This window comes from Bombyx mandarina, chromosome 13, assembly GCF_030267445.1.
Source record: "Bombyx mandarina strain Sakado chromosome 13, ASM3026744v2".
NCBI lineage: Eukaryota > Metazoa > Arthropoda > Insecta > Lepidoptera > Bombycidae > Bombyx > Bombyx mandarina.
Genome location: NC_143220.1, coordinates 10,224,522 through 10,252,295, shown reverse-complemented (window position 1 = coordinate 10,252,295; position 27,774 = coordinate 10,224,522). Strand labels below are relative to the sequence as shown.

Genomic DNA, 27,774 nt, shown 5'->3' with positions numbered 1-27,774 from the left:
ATAAATTTAATAAAAATAAAGTGTAACTTCTTACGCGCCTACATAAGTACACGCACCCTTTTTTTTACATAATATATCACTACATAGTATAAAACAAAGTCGCTTTCTCTGTCCCTATATCCTTGTGTATGCTTAAATCTTTAAAACTACGCAGCGGATTTTGATTCGGTTTTTTTAATAGATAGAGCGATTGAAGAGGAAGGTTTATATGTATATAATAACATCCATTAAATAGTGGAGAAATCAATAATAAATTACAGTTTCCGAAGCGAAGCGAGGGCGGGTCGCTAATTTAATATACATCCATAACCCTGGAAAAGAGATTTATATTTTATCATACAAATATCTTCCCTTGGCGGGATTCAAACCCGCGACCCCCTTGTGTAGGGACCGTGTCACTTACCACTACACCAGACGGCCGAAAGAAAGAAAGGGAAAGGAGAATGATTGAGGGTCACCTGACACAGACGACGGTGCCCAGGAGTCCGAAGCAGTTGCATCCAGCCTGTCCGGGCTGCGTGGAGCCGGTCCGCTTTTGTATCATGCCTTCCTTTCCTTTGCTGCCGAGCTCCGATATGAATGATAAGTTTGAAACTTCAAGAAACTTCACCTGAAATATATACACACGAGCCTTTTATGTGATTTATTTATTTATTGCTTAGATGAGTGGACGACCTCACAGCCCACATGGTGTTAAGTGGTTACCGGGGCCCATAAACATCTATAACGTAAATGCGCAACCCACTTTCAGATATAAGTTCTAAGGTTCTCAGTATAGTTAAAACGGCCCCACCCGTCAAACCGAAACGCATTACTGCTTCATGGCAGAAATAGGCAGGGAGGTGGTACCTACTCACGCGAACTCATAAGAGGTCCTACCACCAGTATGAAAACCCGGTATTAACTGGCTGCCGGAGTCCATGGACATCACGTGGAAGGGACGAGTACACGTTATAATTAAGTATTCATGGATAATTGTGGACTGTTTATTAATTGATTTTCTACTGTCTTTGTTTGAAATTTACTTAGAAACAAACAGTGCGTAATATAATCTTTTGATGAACATTATTTTAAACAACAAACAAATTTTGGAAATTTTCCAATTATAAAGAAAATATTTAATTTACTTCTATTATTTTTGTATCGTTCAAGCCTGGATCAAATGCATTTAGATATTTGTAAAATTTTACGAATTTGTAACTTTTAACTATTGCAATTTATAGGTAGGTACTGTCTTTTAATAGATTACTTAATCAATTTATTGCGGAAAAACCAAAAATATATACACACATTCACACACAAAAGAGCAGATACGCGTCATAGCGATAAGAATTTTGGTTTAATCCGTTTTTAATCATTTAAAGTGTGTATTAAAATTATTTATGTCCCGATAAATGACTGACCACCTGCATTTTTTTATATTCTCGACCATATTAGCGACTTGGCGTACTCACCTAAACTAGAATATTTATCTTATGTAGTTTTTCATAAATGCATAAAAATATGTTTTGCAAAAAAATACAATTACAATGTGTAAATTTTGAATTTCGTCAACACTTCAACAAAAATTCGAAGGATTTTAAGTCTTAAACGCATTAAAATAAATGTTACGCTTACCGTTTCGTGATGATTCCTGTATATGGATATGTTCAGGAGATTATACAAATATTCTTCTAATTGTTTCATTCGCAATTGTATACCTTCGTACGTGATCATGACTTCTGGTTTCTTCGGAAACCTTTAGAGAAAGATTGTAAGGATTTATTTGTAGGTTATGGTTAATGTAGGTTTATTGATTATTAATTTAAATATTGGAAACCAAGATAAATTGTTAATTTATAGTTTACATTTTAAGTTGTTTCATTTATTACGTCTATTATCGCCTACTCAGGAAAATCTAAGACATCTGGGATCGAACCCACAGGAATAAGTCGGGATAAATAAAGAAAATAAAGCTAAATAAATAAGGTTAAATAAAGAATTTGATTTTTATCTATATATTAATACGTTAAGCAAAATACTTTGTACCTCTTTTTACGAAAATTACGCGGACGGAGGAATTTGAAATTTCTCATACTTGTAGAGAATATAGTGAAGGAGTGCAGAATACTATTTTTTTTAAATTATCCATTCATAATACATTAAATCAATAAAACAAACATTACACACACTATCATGTATTTGACACACACACGCATATATACTCTTTGGTTTATTGTTAAAGTCTGTGGTCAAATTGACTGACAATTACTGCTTCACGGCAGAAATAGGCGGGGGGTGGTACCTACCAGTGCGGACTCACACGAGGTCCTACCACCAGTGAACAATCAATAAATATAATATAAAATCAATCTACCTACTCCGACCACTGCAGATAGCAAAGAGGCCCTAAAAGATTTACCTTGGCAAAGCCCCTCTTCTCTTCCTCGGTTTGGTGATGCGTTTCGAGTTACTCCTCGGGACAGCCTCGAGAGCCACCCTCTCGGCTTTCTCTTCAGTGTCCACCGTGTTCTTGAAGCTAGCCCTCCTAGACTTATGGGCCTTCGTTGGAAACGGTATGTTTAGTGACGCCCGATATAGTGTTAACTGCTGGTGCAGATTTAATATGTGCTTGTATCGCTTCTTGATCGTCCACGTGAAGTCGCCATGTTGCAGGGATATTGTATACCTGGTGATTGAATAGGATAGAGGGTTATTAGATAAATAATTAGATTTGCTAGCTTTAGCAATAGTTTTAATTTGCAATCACTGATTACGAGCCCACTGAGTTTCTCGCTGGATTTTGTCAGTGGGTCGCGTTTCCGATTATGTGGTAGATTCTGCAAAGCATTGCTCTTGCTAGGGTTAGTGTTAGCAACGTCCTCAGTTTTGAGCCCCGTGAGCTCACCTACTTGTTAGGGTTACGCTGAAATGGTCTCGCAAGGCCATCAGCTTAGATAGAAAAAAAAAACTGATTACGATTATGCGTAGTTTTTTGTCAGGCGTCAGCTTGGAGCACTGGTATCGGAGGTATTCAGACACACTTAGAGACAACAAGATTGAAAGTATGTGCAATAGTTTAAACGTAATATTTGTTAAGCCGTTTTCAGACTACCCTATAGCATAGTGCGAAATAGTATAGCAGCGTATACTTATCCATTAATATATAATACAGTATAGTCGTGTCCATAACGATGCGATATTGTTGTGCTATGAGCTATATGCTATATGTTATTATATTATAGCTTAGTCTGAAAGCAGCTTTATAGTTCAAATATAATCTAATCTTTGGTTTTAGTGAGTCGTAGACATAATTAGACCTATTTTTACGTCAGACGTGACCATAACAATTGTATATTATTCGAAATGTAGAGGAGAGAAACGTGCGTCTCGTTACGCCCGACATAAGTGATAACTTAAACTAATCTGAGTTGAACTATTTAATATTGAAATTGTTTAACTTGAGAAAAGCTTAGGTTATTATTTAAATTTTATGCGTGTTAATTTTTTATTTTTTTTTTATTGCTTAGATGGGCGAACGAGCTCACAGCCCATCTGGTGTTAAGTGGTTACTGGAGCCCATAGACATCTACAACGTAAATGCTTCACCCACCTTGAGATATAAGTTCTAAGATCTCAGTATAGTTACAACGGCTGCCCTACCCTTCAGACCGAAACGCATTACTGCTTCACGGCAGAAATAGGCGGGGCGGTGGTACCTACCCGCGCGGACCCACAAGAGGTCCTACCACCAGTGATTATTAATATGATAATGTAAGGCAAATTGTAACATAAATTAAAATAGATATATAAATAGTTGGGAGTAACGTACGTTCTCAATACCGCTGCCGTATGCGTGAGAGAAAGAGACGCCAGACAGACTGGCGCCGTAACGCGTTACGTAACGAAGCGGTCTACTCTCCCATAAGAAGTTATCACTTCAAAATATAATTACAGTAAAAATCGCGCGACCAAACTATTAAAATTGATTCTAATCCAGTTCCCGAATCATCACGATATACGAATTGCGTATAATTAAACCCTAAGTCGGTTTTAGTTTCTAGGGCATTATTGCCCAGAACCCTAATTTCAACAGCAGTTGAACCTATTTGGAAGCGGTTTTCGCTATAACGCTTCGTCTAAGACTTATGATAATACTAGCGGATCCGACAGACGTTGTCCTGCATACACAAAATGAATGAAATGAATGAATGAATGCATACACAAAAATTCATTCAAATCGGTCTAGCCGTTTAGGTGTTTAGTGACATACACACGTACAGTAGAATTTTATATATAAAGATAGACCTGTTGGTCGAATGTTGTTATTTGAGATGAATATACTCATATGCAAGATTTTTTGGAAATTATCTTTGCGTGAGAATCAGGTTCGACAACATTATTTCCACTTTCCCAAATGCTTCTTACCAAATTAACTGACGTAACTAGACTAATTCTCGGTCGTCGTGTCGGTAACTCGACAATAAACTTAGAAACAAAACGACAACTTAATAATAAATGCACTCAATTACTACGTATATACAATTGCTCAATCCTTGACACGAGTCTTGATCGTACTGTTAGTGACAATGTCAGGCGCTTTCATATTAGCTCGATTAAGTGCAACTACAATTCCGCTAATGAACGACTTCAATTAACGACACAGAAAACACAGTGTTGCGTTATATTAGAAAAAGTAGAACATGAGTCATCGGTTTATTCGTAAGACTACATGTTAAATCCTTGTTGGAAAACTCAGTGTGTATTAAACTGCGTACATACATATGCGTTTGAGGTCAATGTTATTTTCACACAGCTTCTTATAAACAAAACTGATATTGCTAATAGCAATACTTAACGGAGATTATCGAGTTTTTTTAAATTATTTTTTTATTGCTTAAATGGGTGGACGAGCTCACAGCCCACCTGATGTGTTAAGTGGTTACTGAAGCCCATAGAAATCTACAACGTAAATGCGCTACCCACCTTGAGATATAAGTTCTACGGTATCAGTATAGTTACAACGGCTGCCCTACCCTTCAAGCCGAAACGCATTATTGCTTCACGGCAGAAATAGGCAGGATGGTGGTACCTACCCGTGCGGACTCACAAGAGGTCCTACCATCAGTAATTACGCTAATTATAATTTTGCAGGTTTGATTTATATAAGACGATGTTATTCCTTCACCGTGGAAGTCAATCGTGAACATTTGTTTGTACGTATTTCATTAGAAAAATTGGTGATACGAGTTCTAAGGTCTCAGTACAGTTACAACGGCTGCCCGATCCTTCAAACCGAAACGCATTACTGCTTCACGGCAGAAATAGGCGGGGTGGTGGTACCTACCCGTGCAGACTCACAAGAGGTCCTACCAGAAGTAAAAATGTGTTTAGTCTATACTAATATTATAAAGAGGAAAGATTTGTTTGTTTGTTTGTATTGAATAGGCTCCGAAACTACTGAACCGATTTGAAAAATTCTTTCACTGTTTGGAAGCTACACTATTCCCGAGTGACATAGGCTACAATCTTTTTTGAATAAAATTAGGGATCCTTTCTAAACCTCCAATAATATAACCCAAAGTGTAAAAAAAATTATCTAAAATATTCTTTACTACCTCCTGTACTACGACTTTGTAGAATACATTATTATTTACAAAATGTGCCGTGACAGCATATAGGTATGCCGCAATAAGTGTTCTTTTATAAAAAAAAAAAACTTCAAATATCGTTGAAGGTTTTGTTATAGACCCGAGCGGAGCCGGAGCGGGCCGCTAGTTAGTAATAAAGACAGTTGCAGGGGTTATTTGTTTAACAGTGTTCGGAGAATACATACTATCCTTTTTTTTTTTTTTTTTTTTTTTTTTTTTCGGGTAGAGGGCCGAACCTCCTACGAGGTCCCCGCGCAAAAGGGGCGCGCGGGGTATGTGAGACTCTACGATCTGCATGGTGTTATGAGCAGACCGCGGGACCAAGGATTTTAGGGCCCACCCACTAAACGACTCCCCTGCACTCTTACACCCGACGTCCGATCCCCTCCGAGGTCAGAACCCGGATGAGGTAGGGGGGTTACCGCGGTCAACACTACAACCAGACGGCGCGGCTCACCCCAAGGACGCCCAGCCGACGGAGCCTTCGAGGCGAATCGAAGGCTCTGAAACGTCGGCCGTCTCGGTACGGCAGCCCGTCGGGCCGCCCAGACGGTGCCGCTGGTGTCCCGGAATACCCCGCTGGACCAGAACCAGCCTGCCGGGTCGGGACGCGATACACCGTCGACCGGTCGCTCTATTTACTCCATGGCAGCGGGCTAGAGTGCTGGTAGCGCGCCGCGCGGCCTCACCCCCTCAGGTCGCCCCTTGACCTTCACCGGGGGGAGTTCGCCTCTTACAGGGGCCGAAGTCGGACAAAAGCCCTTCTGCGGCCCCCGGCTCGGCGGCGACGGATAGGTGCGGAGAGGGATGAGCTCTCCCTCTCTCGTTCCGCCGCCTCCTTCTGCGAGATGGTGCACTCGCAGAAGTCGAGCATCGCCTTCCAGGACTCATCGCTGCCGAGCATCGTAGCCACGACAGTCGGCAGCGACAAGTCCGGTCCTATTTGCGAGACAAGGACACGGCGTTGCTCCACCCATGCGGGGCAATATGCGAGCGTATGCTCGACCGTGTCCTCGTCGCAGTCACAGTGGTGACACTCCATCGTCGGTTCCCTCCGGGCAACGCGATGCAGGTACCGGCCGAAACACCCATGGCCGGTAAGCATTTGCGTCAACCGGAAGGTGAGACGCCCTTGGTCACGGTTCGCCCATTTCGCGAGGACCGGGCGCACCGCCTCGACAGTCCGGAGACCGGCCGACGGGTCCGCCAAGCGGCGAGACCACGCCTCCAACACAGACCGCCGAGATTGGAGCCTCCGCGCTCTAATTGCTCCTTCTCCGGGACGTGGTTCCCCCCTGTCGCGAAGGTCACAACGCCACGCATAATCGGCAGCGAGCGCCTCCGCCTCCAGGTCCCAGGGAGGCGTCCCGGCGAGAACGCACGCCGCCTCGAAGGAGACGGTGCGGTATCCACGAATCGCCCTGACTGCGATTGCACGCTGCGGGCGTCGCAGCGCCACGACGTTTCTGCGAGTCAAGGCGCGGCACCACACGGGGGCTCCGTATAATGCAATAGACCGCACCACCCCCACGTAGAGGCGGCGCACCACCGTGTCAGGCCCTCCGACGTTTGGCAAGAGCCGACTCAGCGATCCAGCCGTCGCCATCAGTCGGGGGCCCAACTTCTCGAAATGAGCGCGGAAGTTCCAACGACCATCCAATTCGAGACCGAGGTACCGTAACCCAGTCACCCCGACCTCGACGCGGACGCCTCCAATCACCAGGTGGGCCCCGGGTGGCGGCTCTCTCCCAGCCCTGTGAAACAGCAGGGCCTGGGATTTCTCGAGGGCCACGTCGAGGCCCAGCCTTCGGATCTTACCGACGACGAGTGCCACCCCTGCGCAGGCAAGACGAGCAGACTCTTGGTAGTTCCTCCCCCGGGCCACGACCAACGTGTCATCCGCGTAACACACAACGCTTAGGCCCGGGAGAGGGCCGTGCAGGGCGCTCCTCAGAGCCCAGTCGTAACCGATATTCCACAGGAGAGGGCCAAGGACCGACCCCTGTGGAACACCGCGCTCGACCGGAAAGCGGAGCACCGCACCACCGTGTCCGGTGCACACGACCGATCTGTCCTCGAGATAGGACCCGATCAGTCGGCGGAGGTACGCGGGGACGCCATGATATTCGAGCGCCCCCGCGTTCACTGACCAGGGCAAGGTGTTAAAAGCGTTGGCGATATCCAGGGACACCGCCAAGGCCACCCCACCCCGGGCGACAGCTTCGTCAGAGAGGGCACGCACGCGCATAATCGCGTCGATAGTAGAGCGGCCCTCTCTGAAGCCATACTGTTCCTCCGACAGATCGGGACCCGTCCCGGTCAGGTGCCGGACGATGCGGGCGGCGATAACTCGCTCCAACAATTTTCCCGCCTCGTCCAGCAACACGATGGGGCGGTACCCCGCAGGTGAGTCTGCGGGGCGCCCCTCCTTCCTCAGAAGGACGAGTCTGCCCGTCTTCCACTGCTTAGGAAACCGTCCCGACTCGAAGCAGGCTTCAAAGAGCCGCACGAGCCGGTCCCCAAGGGCACCGAGGGCCAAATCCCAGACCCGGCCGTGAACACCGTCAGGGCCGGGGGCCGCGTCTTTTCTCCGCATCCTCAACACGGCCGCATGAATCTCTTCCTCCAAAATGCTCGGAGGGACCACCTCAGCAGCACCGCTCACGTCACTGCGAGGCGGCGCGCCCATGGAGGGAGGCTCAAAGTCCCTCTCCATCTGCGGGAACAGCCCGGAGACAATCTCCCGCAGCTGCTGAGGCTGGAGACGCTCCGTCACTGGGAGCGCCCACGGCCGCAATTTCTTGCGGACCGTTTGGTACGGGCGCCCCCAGGGATCCTGATCGAGCATCTCCAGGAGCGTCTGCATGCCCTGAGATTTGGCCTCACCGATGGCCAGTCGCAACGCTTCCTGCTTTTGGCGGCAGTCGGCGCGCAACCGGTCCGCTACCTCCGCGAAGTCCTCATCGCGAAGGCGGCGGCGGCGATGGCGAGCGCTCCGGCGGCGCGCCCGCACGCACTCCTCGCGGAGTTGCGCGATTTCGGGCGACCACCAGTACGCACCGCCACGCGGAGCACTGCTGCCTACCCGGGGCATCGCTGAGTCACAAATACGACCCATCGTTCCCCGGAACCAGTCAGCCTCTGACTCCACGTCCACGGGGCTAGTAGGCACGGGTGCCCACGCAGCCACCGTGGCTGCCTCCACCAGGAGCTCCTTATTCAGGCGCTTCAGTGCCCACCTGGGGAATGACCGAGGAGCACTTCGCGGGAGCTCCTCCTCACCGCGGGCGTTCATAGCCGACGCGGATCGAGAGGAGGCTGAGAGCTCAAATCGGACGTATCGATGGTCCGAGAGCGTCTCCGCCCCCTCAAGAACGCGCCAGCCACGGGTGCGGCGTGCGATGGACGGAGATGCGAATGTCACGTCCACGTGAGATTCGCCGTTCCATCGCACGCAAGTCGCGACCGAACCTCTGTTCAAAAGACAGAGACCAGCCGCGATCGCCCACTCCGAGAGCATCCTGCCGCGTGAGTCCGAGCGGGGGGAACCCCAAGTCACCCATTTTGCGTTGAGGTCTCCCGCTAAGATAACCGGGCGGGACCCGAGGCGGTGAACCAACACCTCAAGCCCGCCCAGGAACTGCTCGAACTCGGCGAGATGTCTATTCGGAGAGAAGTATACCCCGATCACGACGGTTTCGTCGACCCTGGCCGCGACATAACCGGATCCCCTGGCCACCATCACCAGGGGGGTTAACGCCGCGGCCTGCCTGATAGTAATAGCCACGGAGCCGTCGACGTCCCCGATCCAGGCATCCTGGTCCGCAGGGACGAAGTACGGCTCCGCGGCTATGGCAACATCGATTGACCACTCCACCATGGTGTGGACGAGGAGATCCTGCGCCCTGGCGGAGTGGTTCAAATTCGCCTGGAGGAAGCGATGAACGTGACCCATTATTAAGGGGCCACGTCCATTGCTCCTTCGTCCGTCCCGCCCTCCGGCTCTAGGACCGCGGCGGGAACTGACTCGCCAGCTGCTTTATTTGCAACCGGTTTCTTTTTATTTATTTTACCCTTCCTCCTCTTGGATGAGAATACATACTATCCTAAGGTGATACCACCGTGAGACAATGAAATCCTAACGCAAGAATGCTTCGCGACAGAAATGTCTAAGAATAGATTATCTACCCGTGTGGACTCAGAATATAGGGTGTACCACAAGTAATTACGCTAATCTGTTTTTCTATCAGTCAGAAATACACTTGTCTTCTTACCCATTAGGCCATTGAAACTTTATGTAAATTTCGAATCGAGAATACGCGAATGAAACGAGAAGAACGTTCTCATGCACATGACCCGAGAATCCGTCAGGATAAGCGATTCATCTATATATTAATACGTGAAGCAAAAACTTTGTATCCCTTTTTACGAAAATTGCGCGGACGGAGGACTATGATATTTTCCACACTTATAAAGAATAAAGAGAAGAAGTGCATAATGCTAATATTTTTTTAAAATAACACATAAAATATACATTAAACCAATAAAGAAACATTACACACACTACATACCATGTATTTGACGCACACACGCATGCATACTATTTATTGTCAAACTTTTGTTCTTGACGTCTGTGGTCAAATTGAGAATAGATTAAATATTGTTTGTCTTTGTTAATATATTTTATAGTGTAGTCTTGGCGAAATTTGTGATTATATATTAAGTGTATAATCTGTTTGTGATTATAGAAGTATCAAATACAATCATAATAGTGTACAAACTTACAATTCCAATTAATTATAGTCGAATCTTGACTACTACGGGACCTCTAGTTTCTATAAATTTATAACATTTTAATAGAATAAGAAAATGTCGTATTTAAATTGTACCAGTTCTTCCTTATCAATAGAACGAGCCTTATCTTCCTGCGGTAAATCGCGAATCGTGATGCGGAGAATTAAAAACATTTAGATATACACAGCTGACTGATGGATGACAATGCGACAAAAATTCTTATAAATTATTCTTATCTTCGAAGTATGCTATATTTTTATGTTTGTTTTTGATTGATTGAGTTACGCACGGTTAGTTCTATTTCGAGTTATTTTTAATATCATACTTAAAGCATTGTTGTATGTACGTGTATACCAATCTTGCAGCTCATTTTTTTATTTTATTTTTATTGCTTTGGTGGGTGGACGAGCTCACAGCCCACCTGGTGTTAAGTGGTTACCGGAGCCCATAGTCATCTACAACGTAAGTTCCGCCACCCACCTTCACAAGTGCTAAATTTAATCAAGCAATTATTAAAACTAGAGGTCCCCCAGTAGTCGAAATTCGACTATAATTAATTGGAATTGTAAGTTTGTACACCTATTATGATTGTATTTTATACTTCTATAATCACAAATTTCCCAAGGGGTTACCTGCATGGTAAACAAAGTAACAATACTTTAAATTGACAATGGAGCAGGTAATGACCGCACTTCTTTCTATTCAAAAAGAACTCGACGAACAGAAAAAACTTATACACAAAAAAGGGGAAGAAGTGACAGAGAACGTAACATTAAATATAAATAAGATACTAGAAGAGAAATTAAAAAATTTGGAAGAAAAACATGAAAACCTTAAGTCGAGGGTGGAAAATCAAGAGCAAAGATTATACTACATGGAGAGACAATCAAGACAACGTAATCTAGTCTTCTTTGGATTGGAGGAACACGAAAAATCCTACTCAAATTTAGAAAACACTATAGTAGACTTTGTACATAAATACTTCCCAATACAAATAGACCATAAAGACTTACAAGCGATCAGAAGAATAGGGAAGAGGACTAAAAAGCCACGACCGATAGTTATTACTTTCACAACACTTGGCAAGAAGATAGATATCTTAAAGGGCAAAGGAGCTTTAAAAGAAACACCGTATTATATCAAAGAAGACTACCCTCAATCAGTCTTGCAAAAAAGAAAAGAGCTACAGGAGCAAGTTATAGCAGAAAGAGAGAAGGGTAATAAAGCCATTATTAAATACGACAAGCTTGTTCTACTAAATAATTCATCCAAAGACCCGAAAAACAATAAAATAAATCTATCAGAATCTCCAGAGAATAACACAATCAACCATGCCGAGCAGATATCTCAAGCAAACAAAAAGAACAAAACCTTGGCTGCCCACATAATCCAAAGGTCTTCAAGCTTTTCCGAAAGCGGAGTAAAACCGAGCATACTAAACTATCTAACAAACAAAAATAACAAGAAAACAAACACACAAGCCAACACCACAAATATATAGCAACGAACCGACCAGCCTCAGCCAGAAAACAACAAACAAACTGAAAAATGTACATTAATACAAAACACACATCTTCCAAGCCGGCTGGTCCCCGTGGAAGAGTACGACCACAACCCTCCAGGAAAAGCACAAAAACAAAAAACCACTAAACTGAACAAAGACTTTAAGAATTGTATAAAAATTGGAACTTATAATGTCAGGTCTCTGTCATCAATACACCGATACTTAGAACTCAATAATGCATTGAAAGATATAAAATGCGACATACTAGGACTCTCAGAAACAAGAAAAATGGGCTGCCACATAGAAGAGTATTCAGACTATGTTTTCTGCTACATAGGAGAAACAAAGGGATTGTATGGAGTCGGATTTTTAATAAAAAAGGCATGGAAAAACAATATAACTAACTTCACTGGCATTTCGGAGAGAGTAGCGCTACTTCAAATGAATTTTGGCGGACTAGACATTTCTATAATTCAGGCATACGCACCCACGGAAAAATCAGACGATACAGAAATACAAAAATTCTACAATGATCTGAAAAAAGCTCACACACTATCCAATGAGAAAATCATAATATTAGGAGACTTCAATGCAAAAATAGGGCAACCCAAAAAAGAAGATAAACTCGTCATGGGACAGTACGGGCTAGGCCAAAGAAACGAAAGAGGCGAAAGACTGCTAGAATATGCATTGGAATATAGACTAGCAATAATCAACACTTATTTCAAAAAAAGACCAAGCAGAAGATGGACTTGGAAGTCACCAGACGAAAAAGTTAAAAACGAAATCGACTACATCATGAGAAATGTCCCAAAAATAGTCCAAAATTATGAAGTTCTCAACAACGTAAAGTTTCAAACAGACCATAGACTACTTAGAGCAACAGTTCTATTGAGTCAAGTGAAAAAAAATAGAAAAGGCTTTAAACCACCACCAAAAATCCCAAAAAATGAAGAAGAAACAAGATACTACATAGACAGCCTCAAATCGAACATCGATACCAAACTAGCAGATACCAGAAACGTTCAATCTTACTATGATGCGCTAGAAATAGCTATAACAAAAAGTTTAACTAGCAAAAACAATACAAAAAAAGAAAAACGACACAAAATATTTAGCGAAGAAACACTAGGCTTAATTAACAAACGCAGTGAATTAACTCTAAGAAAGAATAAAGATGCTGATACAAAGAAAGAACTAAGCAAATTATATAAGGAAACTAGCAAAGCGATTAAAAGAGACTATAGTAAGCACAGGCAAAGGATAATAACAGAAAATTTAAATGAATTCCGAAGCACAAAGAGAGCATTTAAAGAATTGAACTTAAGAAAAACTTGGATACAAAAACTAGAAGGCCAACATAAAGAAATTACAACAAGACAAGAAATCGTACAGCAGGCAACTTCTTTCTACCAAGAATTATACAAAAACAAAAATAAAACCATCAAGGAAGCCAACGATTCACACAACTGTTATAACACGGAAACAATTAGACCGATAGAAGAAAAAGATACATACGCCCAGCTGATGCATCTAAAATCAGATAAAAGTCCTGGTCCCGACGCAATAACCAATGAAGCTCTGAAAATAGGCGCACCAGTTTTACTTAAGCCTCTCACAGAATTATTCAATCTCATACTAGAAGCTGAAATCGTACCAATCCAATGGTGCACGTCGGACATCATATTACTATATAAAAAAGGAAACCCCCTCGATATCAACAACTATAGACCAATTAGCTTACTGGCAAATATATACAAAATCTTCTCATCTATAATTCTTAAACGCATAACACAAGAGATTGAAAAGGCACAACCAATAGAACAAGCTGGCTTTCGTTCTGGGTTTAGCACACTAGACCATATACAGGGACTAGAACAAGTTATAGAAAAATACGAAGAGTTTAATAAGCCACTCTATCTAGGTTTTATCGACTACAGCAAAGCCTTTGACAGCATAAGCCACAACTCTATATGGAAATCACTAAAGAAATTAAACATAAATTCGAAATATATAAATATTATAAAATATATATACAACAACAGCATAAGTTATGTGAAGCTAGAATCTAGAGGTGATGCAATTAATATTGAAAGAGGAGTCAGACAGGGGGACCCCCTGTCACCTAAGCTGTTTATCGCGGTTCTAGAAGATGTATTTCGAAACACAGACTGGAAAAATAGAGGTATAAAAATAAACAACAGGTATCTAAACCATCTCAGATTTGCGGACGACATAGTTATGCTGTCTGAAACAGCAAATGAATTACAAGATATGCTCCGCTCTTTTGTTCAAGCGAGCTCACAAGTAGGATTAGAGATGAATGCTACAAAGACCAAAATCATGACAAACAGCATAGAACGACCCATCAATGTAAAAGGAAAAACTATAGAATATGTCTACAGTTACATCTACCTAGGCAAACAAATATCATTTTTAAAAACGCACAATGAAGACGAAATTGAAAGAAGAACAAACATAGCCTGGAAGAAATTTTGGTCACTCAGAGAAATTTTAAAAGGAGACTACTCAATAAACCTTAAGAAAACTGTATTAGACACCTGTATACTGCCTTGTCTACTGTATGGCTGCCAGACTTGGGTATACACGACAAGAGCAAAACAAAGAATCACAACAACACAAAGAGCTATGGAGAGAAGTATACTAAACATAAGAATTCAAAAAGTCAGGAGCAAAGTAATAAGACAGAAAACAAAGATGACAGATGCCCTCACACAAGCTCTAAAATTGAAATGGCAGTGGGCAGGTCACGTATTGAGATACACAGACACCAGGTGGACAGTCAACACTACAATCTGGAAAGGGCCAATTGGCAAAAGAAGGGTAGGGAGACCGAAAAGACGATGGGCTGACGACATAACCGAAATAATAGGAAAAGACTGGCAAACGATCGGCAAGGACAGAGATCAGTGGAAAGGACTGGAGGAGGCCTTCACCCGAGGAGGGGTCCATATCCAATAACAAAAATTAACTCGTACTAACATTTAGACAATAAGCATTAATAACTAACTAAACACTAACAAATAAATACCACATTACAAATGAAAGTTCAGGATAAGGAAATACAGGCTTTTAAAAAAAAAAAAAACACAAATTTCGCCAAGACTACACTATAAAAAATATTAACAAAGACAAACAATATTTAATCTATTCTCAATTTGACAACAGACGTCAAGAACAAAAGTTTGACAATAAATAGTATGCATGCGTGTGTGCGTCAAATACATGGTATGTAGTGTGTGTAATGTTTTCTTTATTGATTTAATGTATCTTTTATGCATTATTTAAAAAAAATATTAGCATTGTGCACTTCTTCTCTATATTCTCTATAAGTGTGGAAAATTTCACACTCCTCCGTCCGCGCAATTTTCGTAAAAAGGGATACAAAGTTTTTGCTTCACGTATTAATATTTAAAATGTAATCTTCTCATTTACGGTAGCAGCAACGAGAAATGATGATAAGATATTAAAATAACACATCCTTTCTCGGAATGATAGCGGCCGATGTGGGAATTGTCACGAATCGAATGGTTACGAAATAACGATTAAAGCGTTTTCCAGAAAGTGCACATGTCACATTCAGCATTTCAGCGGAAAGCAGCGGCTTGGCTCTGCCCCTGGCATTGCTGAAGTCCATGGGCAACGGTAACCACTCACCATCAGGTGTGCCGTATGCTCGTCTGCCTACAAGGGCAAAAAAAACATGGCTTTTTCTAGTTTAATTGACGGATACGTTGAGCAAGAAATATCACCTAATATAGCAGAGTTGACGACCCCATAACTGGGATAGGACGTTTGAGGCCACTCGCCTTTGACTAAAGATATTTTCGAGTGTCATATTATTCTAATAATATTAATACGTGAAGCAAAAACTTTGTATCCCTTTTTACGAAAATTGCGCGGACGGAGGAGTATGAAATTTTCCACACTTATAGAGAATATAGAGAAGAAGTGCAAAATGCTAATATTTTTTTAAAATAATGCATAAAAGATACATTAAATCAATAAAGAAAACATTACACACACTACATACCATGTATTTGACGCACACACGCATGCATACTATTTATTGTCAAACTTTTGTTCTTGACGTCTGTTGTCAAATTGAGAATAGATTAAATATTGTATGTCTTTGTTAATATTTTTTATAATGTAGTCTTGGCGAAATTTGTGATTATAGAAGTATAAAATACAATCATAATAGTGTACAAATTACAATTCCAATTAATTATAGTCGAATTTCGACTACTGCGGGACCTCTAGTTCTAATAATAAGGTACCGAACAGATCTAATGTATGAAAATTGGCGCATAAAATTTACATGTACACTACCTAATCGTTGGTAGCCTAAGGGGCTATTTCAATTACTCATGGATCGGTAGATGAGCTCATGGGCTAAACCTGAGAGAATTGCTAACACTGACCCTAGCAAGGGCAGTGATTCGCTGAATGTACCATCAAACGGGAATTTACTGAGAAGATCCGGCGAGAAACTCAGAGGGTGAAATTTACAGAATGCGGCTGGACGCCACTATATTACGTATGACGTCATTTCAGCCCAAACTTAACGACGGGCTAATAATTGCTTGTATACTAATAGCCCCGTATGACATCACGTGTTTAGTTTGGTACTTAGCTTGTTGAAAAGCAGATAGTCGTTTTAAAACTATACATAATTATATAATGATTTAAATGTAAATAACATATTTAAATATTATTAAAGTCGTTTAGATTTTTATTCCCATTCTCGTAGCCTATTAGACTTAATGGTTATTAGTGTCTATTTGGATTTTAAAGCCTCGATCTAATGTCTTATTTAGTGCGCGGCCAAATTCATATTAAGTCGTTGATCTGTGTATCAGCTTTATGTGTGGATGGCTTAAGGATAAATAGGTGGAGTAGCCTCTTAGGCTAATGAATGGGTAGGGGAAAAAATAAGGATAAGACGCCCGGTGCATTCGTATTGAGCGATGGAACTGTGCCGGTGTTCGAATCCCGCAGACAGGTACCAATTTCTCCGGTGAAATACATACTTTAGTTATGTTTAAAGATAAACTTAGGCGAGCTAGGAATAGTCGATACTATACTAAAAATGAAATGCACAAAAAAATACTAATAAAGTCTACATAGAGGCTGCAAGTGTCAACGCGAAGACGGCCTTCGGACTGTGATGTGTACGGGCTCCCAGGTGGCATTCATTCGCCCGCCACGCAATATATTTAACTTAACTATAGGGCTCCCGGTCATAGTTCTCGTCGAACCTTTGCGACGAAGGACTCGGCGAGTAAATTAAGCCACAGATACAGCCCACTGAGTTTCTCGCGGGATCTTCTCAGTCGGTCGCGTTTCCTATTCGGTAGTAGACTCTGCGAAGCATTGCTCTTGCTAGGGTTAGTATTAGCAACGTCGTCAGGTTTGAGCTCCGTGAGCTCACCTACTAGTTAGGGTAACGTTGAAATGGCCTCTCAAGGCTATCAGCTTAGGTAGGATAAAAAAAAAATGTTTGGGCTAAATAGATCACATCGAGGTGAAAGGTTATTTGGTTTTAAAGCGACGTTTCACTTTGTAATTAAAGGTGTGTTTTATTTGGTATTAGCATCAACAACAAGCAACAGTTCGATGTTTTTAATTGAACTTCAATTATGTTTACTCCATTCAAATTGCTGAAGAAGTTTTTTTGTTGTGATATTTTTTCGAAATTTTAAACTTTAGGTATTTGGCTCTCCTATAAAGTTGCAAGAATGTCGCTTAAACCAAATAGCCTTTCACTCCTTGAATGACAAATACATATAAAATATTATTACAACATTGATAACTTGAAATCGAATACCGATTATAAATATAACACCGATTAATAGTCTGGCGTATATTACAAGGTTCATTCGGAAAAAAAAAAACCCCGTAAATTCAAAGTCAAACTACATCGAAATATGTAGCTTCGACATTGAGTTCTTTATCTAATTGAGTTACCGTGTTCTATTAGATTGTGTTTTTAGGACAATATAGTGATAGGTATGTTTGTGCTAGTTTTTTTCTTGCTAAGATTGGTGGACCAGCTGACGCCTCACCAGGTGTTAAGTGGTCACCTCGAGACATGAGTTCTAAGTCTCAGTTTTTACAGCACAACGACTGTCCGACCCTTCAAATCGAAACGCATTACTGCTTCACGACAATAATAGGCAAAGTGGTGGTACCTTCCCGCGCGGGCTCAAACGATGTTCTATTACCAGTAATAAGCCAAATTATAATTTATGTTTCATTTTTACTACACGATGTTATGCTAACACCATGAAACCCATTCGTGAACATTTGTTAAGTACGTATTTCATTAGAAATATTGGTACCCGCCTGCAGGATTCGATCACCGGTGCATCGCTAGATAACGAATGCACCGGGCGTCTTATCCTTTAGGTCACGATGACTTCAAAGCTGCTATTGATGGCTCTCTCGCATCGAGAAGCCGATCTTATTTAACCTAATAACTGTAACCTAATAACTAACTAATAACCTAATAGATGTGAATCGAATTGCAGTAAGAATATAGTGTATTCGGGTGATTGGACGATGCCTTGATCCGAGTTCTATGGTAGGGATGGGACAGTGGTCACAGACTTGACTTTGCTGAAGTCGATGAGTGTAAGTATTTACGATCAGTTAGGCCGTGTGATCATCTGCCTATAAGAGCAATAGAAAAGATCAATCTAATCTAAGTAGACAGGTTTTGAACGATAACATCGTGCCACGGAAATAAAGTCCGTTTATGAAATTCTGTCATTGTCTGGCAGTCTGGGTATGTATCAGTCATTGTTCTACTTAAATCTGCTGTAACGCATTCGGGTGTTTCGGTCTGAAGGTTAAAAGAGTCGTACTACAAGAGTACCAACTGTCCAAGAATGGACAAGATAAGGAATGAGTATACTAAAAGTGTGAAAGTAGTCCCGATAAATAACAAACTAAAGAGCGGACGGTTAGCGTAGTATGGACATGTGATGCGCAGAGAGAAGATGCACGGGACTAGATGTATGGAAATGGTAGTGTAAGGTAGAGGGGGAAGAGGTCGACCGCAGAATACATCAATGGAGCGTGTGAATGATGATATGAGAGAGAGAAGAGTGTTAAGATAACAGTTGATAGAAGAGAATGGAAGAGAAAAAATCGCTGTGAAGAAAAGAAGATTACAAGAGTTCCACCTCTTGTATCAATGTGAACAGTGGTAGTTATTTCAATATGACTATGAACTCCAATCATCACTTAACACCGAGCTCGTGTGGCGTAATAAATTCTGCTGATGGTGGAACATAATCAAGGCAATCAGCGTATTCACAGTATTAGCATTATTATATTACGAATCAAAATCACATGGTATATACTCACAAATTTGGATTCAGCAGATGTGTTGTAACACTCCTTTCGTTTTCGACAAATCTCACCTTTATTTCGACTCCAGGAATGAACACTTTCCTATGAACCGAATTGAATTTTATAGGTGGTTCGTGGATGTGTTTGAATGGCACCGATTTGGCATGTACTGCTGTCAACAAAAATGTTATGTTCAAATTTATTAACTAAAAATATGAACGAATTTAAAATACGAGACCATCAGAACTAAAACTATGTTTAAGGTCTTGCCTTCTCTTGCTTTTTATTTACTTTAACTATTATTTCCGAAGATTCGAATGCTATTAATGAAATTCTCGTTTTCTATCGTATCTTAACTTTTTCTATCGTATCTTAATGGATTGTTAATAGGTTGCTAAAGTCCGATCACGTAACGACACGTGATCGCAAAAACACAATTATGAGCTTTGTGCAGTATATTATTGGCTGGCTCTCTCTAATGTGAAACCATCGTTATCTTTCAATATTAATCAATGATTAACAGTCTCTCATTAATTACATAATTTTAATGAGCAAAACTTCTAGCAGATTTTACTATACATGAACACTTATGAATCATGATAGGGAATGAAGTCACCACTTTACTCACTTAATTTAATCGATTTCTTTGATAATATAGATCGATATGATTATAATCTAGATTTATATCGAAATAAAAAATATGACATATTCATTTATTCCATTTGTCACATTTATTGTATCGTGTTTATATAGCTCCTTATCCTTTCTTAGCAGATAGGGGTTCTGTCGAATTCTCTATTTTGTAATGCGCATAGCTTACGCAAAAGTAACAAAAAAACTATGTATTCGATCTGCAGAATGTTTAAATTTAACTATTTTCACTTCTCCGGTCTTAAGCTGTTTTCAGACTACGCTATAATATAGCGCCATATAGTATAGCAGCGTATACTTATCCAATAATATAAAATATAGTATACAGTACAGTGTGAACGGGTCCATAAAAAAGTATGGCGCGCGATATTGTTGTGGTATGAGCTATGAACTAGGTATATGCTATTATATTATGGCGTAGTCTGAAAGCAGCTTTAAGGTACTACGTATAATAGCCGGCAAACTTCTTAAGCATTTGTTGACGTAGTGGGGGTAAGTTTGCGCATGGTACACTCACGTGCAAAAATATTATTTACTCTGCGTCATAATGCAATTAAATTATTAAAATCAAGATATGTATTTATTTATATATTTATTAGAACATCAACAAAAAATATAGGTTAATAATTGTAATAATTTAATCTTGGGGTAAAATAGATATTCCTTCTATTAAGTCAAAACTAGAGCTGTTGCCAGGTCTTCGTTCAGTTGAAGCGAAGCTGGTATTTGTAATTTTTTTTTCGTTATCATAATCTTGACCATTATCATCATCACTGTTTTCATCACCCGAGTCGCCATCATCGTGTTAAGTCGACATAGGGCTCATCGGTGTAGTTTACGACTCGGTCGGTTCGATCTTCTTTTTTGTCTATAATTAATTATTTTTTGAAGATATTCGATTCGTAGTAATCGAATGTTACTTTTTTCAATTACCAGCTTCCGATTCTTTTCTGTTTTTTTTTTCCATCTGAAGCCTAGCTCTTTCATAATTCGTCGTAAACTTCATTCCGAGCCATTAAAATGTATATCTTCTTTAAAATTTTCGAAGCCTTTTTATTACAGATTGAACGAAACTATCCATTCCGGTAACTTTCTTCTTCCCTGATCTTTTCTTACCCGGAGTCCCAAGCACGATGAGCAAGCCAGAGCCTTTAGCTTCGTTAATAATGCACCTAACAGTACTCACTGATGTTTTTGTTGCTTCCGAAGTCTGTTTTACTTTTTCCATAATATCATTCTTCCCCTGTTTTATAATGAAGCAATATACGTCGTACACAATTTTTCTACCCTTTCTTTTGAATACTCCACCAGTTTGTCGCGGCATAGTGTATTTTTTATAAAAAATCAACAAACACTCAACAAATAGCAATGGCAACAAAGTCAACAAGCAATTATAATAAAATATAACTTAACGATTAATAACGATAGATTTTTCACTGTACGCAAGCGTACTTTACGCAAGGTTCGACTGATCTACCAATAACGCGCTCGATACGATTTCCCCTGCCGTCGCGCCTCACCCTCACCACCAAAGTGATCTAAAATTCGGTTCTGCGCAGCCAAGGTCATTTGCTCACGATGTTTGCCGGTTACTATAAAAGGTATGCATTTACAATTGCAAAATGAATAACGAACTACCTTAACACTTGACGTGACATAGTGTTGAGTTCTCAGTGAAGACAGAGAGAACGAATATAGAAAGGATTTTATTTCTTGCTACGCTACACTACGGAGCACTAAAAAGGATATATCAATTTAAATGGCGACGTCCAAGATTCCACTTTAAGTGAAGCGGCGCAAACTACTGTTGTAATAAACGATTCCGTATATAAAGTATTTGAATTTAAATTTCTTCACTACACTCGCCAAAAGCAGTTTGCTTATTCGATATTATTTTATTTATTAACCAAGACTCGAATAACTATCGCTTTAGTTCCACGTTTATTCATAGAAGTTTCATAATATTTACGTAAACTGTGAATCGCTATTGCATAACCTTTCCAAGAATACAATCCGATGAACTGAATGAGTTTCAGAGTGAAAATAGATTTATTAAAAACACCGAAAAACGCTTGCTCAACAAAATTGTTTTTTTTTTTAATTCTGTCTGATTTCTGATTAGCTCGATAGGTTAAAGGGCTAAACATCTTTACTATTGTAACTATGTATTATCCTGAGTTGTCAATCTTAGGCTCTATTTTTTTTAAACTCCTATTTGTCTAGTATGTCAATCAATCATCAATAAAAACATCCCACATATTGCAACCGGTAGGAAGATAGATAACAAAAGATACATAACTTAGTTGAAATAACTAACCAACTCACCGTCACAATCCTTGTTGTCAACTTTATCTATGTCTATAACTGAGAGTGACTCAGGTACTGCAAGACTCTCGTCAAATTCGGAGTCCAACCCTGGGCTCAAGGAGTCCATGTGCTGGAATAGCCCTGGTAGGCAGTCGCCCGGGGTCGTGGGCGTGGATACATCCATCCCGTAGTTTGTGTAACTGTACAGTTGTTCATCTAAAACAATATTAATTATAATTAATTGTCTTGGCTTCTAAAAGTTGTAAATAGACAAGCTTTACATACTATCTACTAATGTTGTAATTGAATTGCACATATATCACTGATTGCAGTAGATAACCATAATGTAATTAGTGCGGTCAAGTTAGATATAATCTATAGGTAATTTTAGTATACTATGGTTTGCCAGTTCTTGTTATTCACTGATAAAGGAGTATAAAGTGGATAATTAAACATGAATCACCAAAGACTAACTAGATTATTACCAAACTAGTTTGGTTTAGCCTTCAGCTTTGAATACAGCACAACCATTTTTGTATCAGGAAATAGTGTTAACAGAAATAACTTCATTAGTTTATAATTGTATATTGAAAGAATACCAAAGCCTTTACTTCTAAGCTGAATAATAGAAGAATTAATTGCCAGTAACTAGTATTACCTGTTACAAGGACTTTTTTTGTGTGTTATTTTTTAAATGTTTAACAGTTTGATTGCGATTTACTTAATTCAATTTAAGATTGAAATAATTTTTTTACCATGACTATATTTTGTATTACATAATTTTAGTACATATTTCCCTCTTTAAAACCCATTTGAATCAAGTTTCATTTGACATTTTGTTAAAGGTAATGTCATGAATTGCATTTTTATTTACAGTAAAGAAGGGTGAATTAGCTTATGGTTCCACCAGTTTTAAGTGGTTGCTGGAGTCCATCACACACCACATCACAACATGAATGCATCCACTCACTTTGAGACCTACGTCTCAATAATATTGTATAATAGTTTAGTCATTCTTCAAACTGAAATGAAACTGTAGCTATGCAAGTTTATATTATGAACACCTAGTAAAAAATTTCTGAGCTATAATATTCAATGAATAATAAATTTAATATAAAAGCATATGTTTTTAACTACGTGTATATTAATTTTGAATTTCCAATTCTGATAACAGTATATCAATGTACAAAAGTGTTTCAACAGACAGTATGTATTTGACATGTAAGCTTAGAGGTTTTGAGGTATTTTAATGTAATTTGAACATTCAATGGATACTTAATAATTTGAACGAACAGGTAATTTGGGGTGAAATGAAAGAAAAAATATATGGAATTTGAGATCTCTCACAGATTGTTCAAAGAAAATAATAATTTAATGTTTAGTTAGTAAAGATTATTTTAAATACAGTAGCGGAGGTAGTTGTCAAATATAAAATGTTGTTTATGGCACCACTGCTATTAAAATGTAGATATGGGTGAAATGTTGAAAGTTCACCCATACCGCTTTCACTGTTACTTACACCCATATTTTGAAACAATAGTTGTTGTAATTTTACAAGAAATTTCATATTTGCAAGAAGAAAGATGTATTTGATAATGATACAAAATAAAATATAGAAAGTACCCCTATTAAATTATGTTCTGTTGCATAAAACAAGTCACCAGAAAACTTAGAGCTATGTGAATTAGTTCATCCATAACCCCTTAAATATTTCACATATTTTTTTAGTTCATAATTTCGAATTTACTATGAGTATTTGTTTTTTTTTAAATTGCACTTAGAATTTTTAAATACTGTTGATATTCAAACACTTCAAAACTAACAATAGCACTTCACAGTTCAAAACATATTTAACATTATCAACTGATACCTTTCAAAACATTATCTATGTCACCATTGAAAATGTACCATTAAGGTTCATATTCCAAAATCAAATAGACACTAAACAACACTACCTCGTTTGATCAAATTGTGAAAACTGAGTGTGAGTTCGTTTCGTTCCATACGTGTTTTGTATTCTATATCTTCAATCACTTCAATATTAATAAAACGGTACCCATCTGGGTGCTGGTAAGTAATGTGTTGGCCATTACACTTACTGCTGACACTTGTGTACATAATCTATGTGATAAGATAAGAATTTTATCAAAATGCAACAGTTGATTTTTGACAGCCACGGAAGGTGGTTGCATGGCAGAATCACGCGGTTTATTGTCTAAAAACAATTGCATAGACGCTTCCACGGTCCGGTGGTCACGGCCTCCGATTTTTTAAGATTCATTGCTGTTTTAAGTGAAATCTTTCAACTTACCTACTTCAGAGCGACCTTACGGAACTTCGTTCTCTCATGGTTCTCAACGACGATTAAATCATAGGGTTTCCGGGGCTGGGTGGGGCTTACAAAAAGCTTGATTCATTCATTCAGTTCAAGGATGTTCGAGTTCATTGTAGAACTTGTCGAATGACGTCAGTAGTTGTAGTAGGTAGCTTTCCAGGGATATAAACAGTTTTGATAAGTTCTGTGTTAAAATATATTGTTGTACATCGTTCAAGTTATAATTTATAGAATAGTTTGTAAATGTTATTATTTGTCAAAATTGTACATATATTATTGCATTTAGAAACACTATAAAAATTAATAATTAACAAACACTAAGAAAAAGATTAACAAAATTAATTTTAATTATTTGGGACGTGAATGGGTTTTTACGATATCACGACATTATTATAATTCAGGAATCAGCATTTCGTTTTCCATTACATTAAGTCTGCTTTACACCTTGTTGGAGTTTGAATATTAAAGTAATGGCAGGCAACACTTGACACATGTAAGGTTACAGTTCTAGAATATTGGAATACTTATTTAAATGTTCAAAACAGATGATTGTCTTCTTTTCAGTGAGGACAATGACTTCTCATCAATATTAAGTGTATAATCTATGCTTCTCATCTAGACGCGGACAGTGCAACATCTTAGGGCTTTATAAAAATAAAATACTGTAATGGTGTAATAGTATACAAAAATATTTGCAATATTAACCATGAAGCAGAGAGTGTTTTTAAATAGCCCCTCACCTACAGAACCCAATATCATCAAATTTAACCGTCCAACACACCTCCTTCTCTCGATTACCGAAAGTTCGTTTTGTCCGATATTTGATTGAGAACCTTTATTTTTAATTGTATTAAACAAGCAGACGAGTTTGCAGTCCACTTGGTGGAAATTGGTCACTGCTACGCCACTATTATTTATGGATTTTTTTCCAATTGAAATGAACACATTGAAAATTGTTTACGCCCCCTGAGAGTATGTCTTATGTCAAGTCAAAACTTCAAGTTGACAACGTCAAACAAAAATGTCAAGTAGTCAACTAGAATGGCAAAGCAATTATACCATACTGCCAAATCTTTCTTTTAATGAAAAATGATAATAGGAAGTGAAATAAAATGGAGTTTATTAATTTGAAACATTAATCAATTGGCAGGAAATACATTGAAACGAGGTGATATGGGATAAAATATAATCTCTGTAAAATTGTGGTTATTTACTGACTTATTCAGTGGACCTTTTGGAGGATCCCGAGAAGCAACGTCCAGCGGCTCTGTTTCATTTTCCCACATTTGTGCACTTTTACAGATACAAAACAGTTAATAAACCACCGTTATTACACATTTAAGCCGCAAGAAACACTAAACAGACGAAATAAAACAATTCACACGACTTCGCGTATCCGCCAAAAAGTTCCAAAAATGTCAAATACAACTGACAAAAAAATGTGCGTTACATTTTATCTATACTAATTTGCCCTTTACCTTTACGTCATTTGATTTTAATCTATACTAATATTATAAAGCTGAAGAGTTTGTTTGTTTGAACGCGCTAATCTCAGGAACTACTGGTCCGATTTGAAAAACTCTTTCAGTGTTAGGTAGCCCATTTATTGAGGAAGGCTATAGGTTATATAAGATCACGCTAAGATAAGAGCACCGTTATAGAATGTTTCAAAATCTTGTTTTTTTCCCTTTTGAGAGTTTCCGCCATGCGCTGCGGAAACGGTAAAAGTTTCGTTAAAATAATGTATGACGGAATTGTTCCCCTTTAAAAGATTATTTGTGAAGGTGTTTTTGTGAAGTTGATATTAATCCCTATCCAAATAAATACCTTATTCATTACAAGTATTTAATTTTAAAGAAATTTACCCACACTTGATTTTAATGAGTATGAGAAGATATCGCAGTTTTGAAATAACATCGCAACAAAATATTGATCAAGCGCGTAATATTGATCTACAAGGCGCTGGCCGGCCGGTGCGTGGCGGCACAGAATAAGAACAATAACAAGAAACATCCAAATCACTTCAAGATAGGCTGTGAAAATTATAGATTTTTGTGGATTTCTCCAGGATCCCATCCCCAGGATCATCATCAGGTCTTGATGATTACAGGACAATTTGGAAAGCTTATCCTTTCGAACAAAAAACAAAAAAGAGCATTATCAGAATCGGTTCAAGCGTTCTCGAGAAATCGGTGAAGATAAATAGATATTATAAAAAATGGTGGTCGAATTGATAGCCTCCTCTTTTGAAGTCGGTAAAAAAGCGTAATTTGTGTAGCTTAAATAGCTCCTTAACTTTCTATTATTCAAAAATATTTTCACTTTCTATGTAAATGAAGTCGCGGGTAAAACTTAGCGTAATGCCAAAGTAACTATTCCACGCGGACGAATACGCGGGCAAAAGTTAGTACATAATATTCCTTAATTAAACAACACAGCGCGTCCGAAAAGTCACAGCCATTAGGGGTCATCCATAAAGTACGTCACACGTTAATGGGGAGGGGGGGTATCACCGAAGTGTGACATCGTGTGACAAGGGGCATGGGGGGGTCAATACTTTTGTGACGTCACATGTTAAAATTTAAAATACTAAAACGCAAAGTTTGTATGTGAATTAAAAATTTTAAAAATTTACAAGCTTGATCTATATTTATTAATAATTTTTTGATATATATTTATTGATCTATATTTATTAATAATTTAGCGAAAATTCGTCCTCAAAGAATTGCGGCTAGACGTGCCCGAGAAATTCTCTGTTTAATGAATGATGACGATGCTTTATGGATGGAAGAGAATGATGTCGACACTAAGGATGTTCCTGACGTTCAAATTCAGAACGAAAATGAAGTGCCTGATTTACCAGTAATAGCTGATATAAAAGAGTGGATCCAAAGTCCATGGACACTCGATAATTAAGTTTTTTATCTTTAATTAATATAATTAATCGTTTATTATTTTCTAACTAGTCGTTTGTTTTTTTCGGTTTTATGAAATGTTGGACTTTATGTTGATTTTATTAGATTATTATTTAATAAAAATAAGTAAAAAATGAAAATAGCTGTTTTCTCTCGATTATTTTTTAAATACATACATAAATTTAAAAAATGTGTGACGTCACATCAGGAGGGGGTGTTATAAAAATGTGACAACCTGTGACAAGGAGGGGGGGAGGG

At 39.3% G+C, this 27,774-nt stretch overlaps 2 protein-coding genes across 5 annotated transcripts in view; one reads left to right on the top strand and one right to left on the bottom strand.

Moving 5' to 3' along the window:
• The window catches only part of Pld (Phospholipase D), a 46,489-nt gene extending 21,717 nt beyond the window's left edge, over nucleotides 1-24,772 (bottom strand). Inside the window, exons 1-6 of one of the 4 annotated variants that reach the window (XM_089732487.1) lie at nucleotides 24,578-24,772; nucleotides 22,285-22,482; nucleotides 19,324-19,480; nucleotides 2,402-2,668; nucleotides 1,618-1,738; nucleotides 459-610 (exon numbers count right to left, since the gene is read on the bottom strand). In XM_089732487.1, coding sequence (XP_089588613.1) covers nucleotides 459-610; nucleotides 1,618-1,738; nucleotides 2,402-2,668; nucleotides 19,324-19,480; nucleotides 22,285-22,450 — 863 coding nt within the window. In that variant the 5' untranslated portion in view covers nucleotides 22,451-22,482; nucleotides 24,578-24,772. Of the gene's footprint in view, nucleotides 1-458; nucleotides 611-1,617; nucleotides 1,739-2,401; nucleotides 2,669-19,323; nucleotides 19,481-22,284; nucleotides 22,483-24,221; nucleotides 24,514-24,577 lie in introns of those variants that run through there. The other 3 variants (XM_089732488.1, XM_089732485.1, XM_089732486.1) reach the window with 3 other exon arrangements.
• LOC149501636 (uncharacterized) lies at nucleotides 11,056-11,925 on the top strand. Its single transcript, XM_089732503.1, has one exon. It carries the CDS (start codon nucleotides 11,095-11,097, stop codon nucleotides 11,923-11,925), a length of 831 nt encoding a protein of 276 aa, XP_089588629.1. The 5' UTR covers nucleotides 11,056-11,094.
• Nucleotides 24,773-27,774: the final 3,002 nt, after the last annotated feature.

Coding starts and splice junctions, on each gene's coding strand:
- LOC149501636 (XM_089732503.1), top strand. CDS start 11,095: ATGGAGCAGGTAATGACCGCACTTCTTTCTATTCAAAAAGAACTCGAC.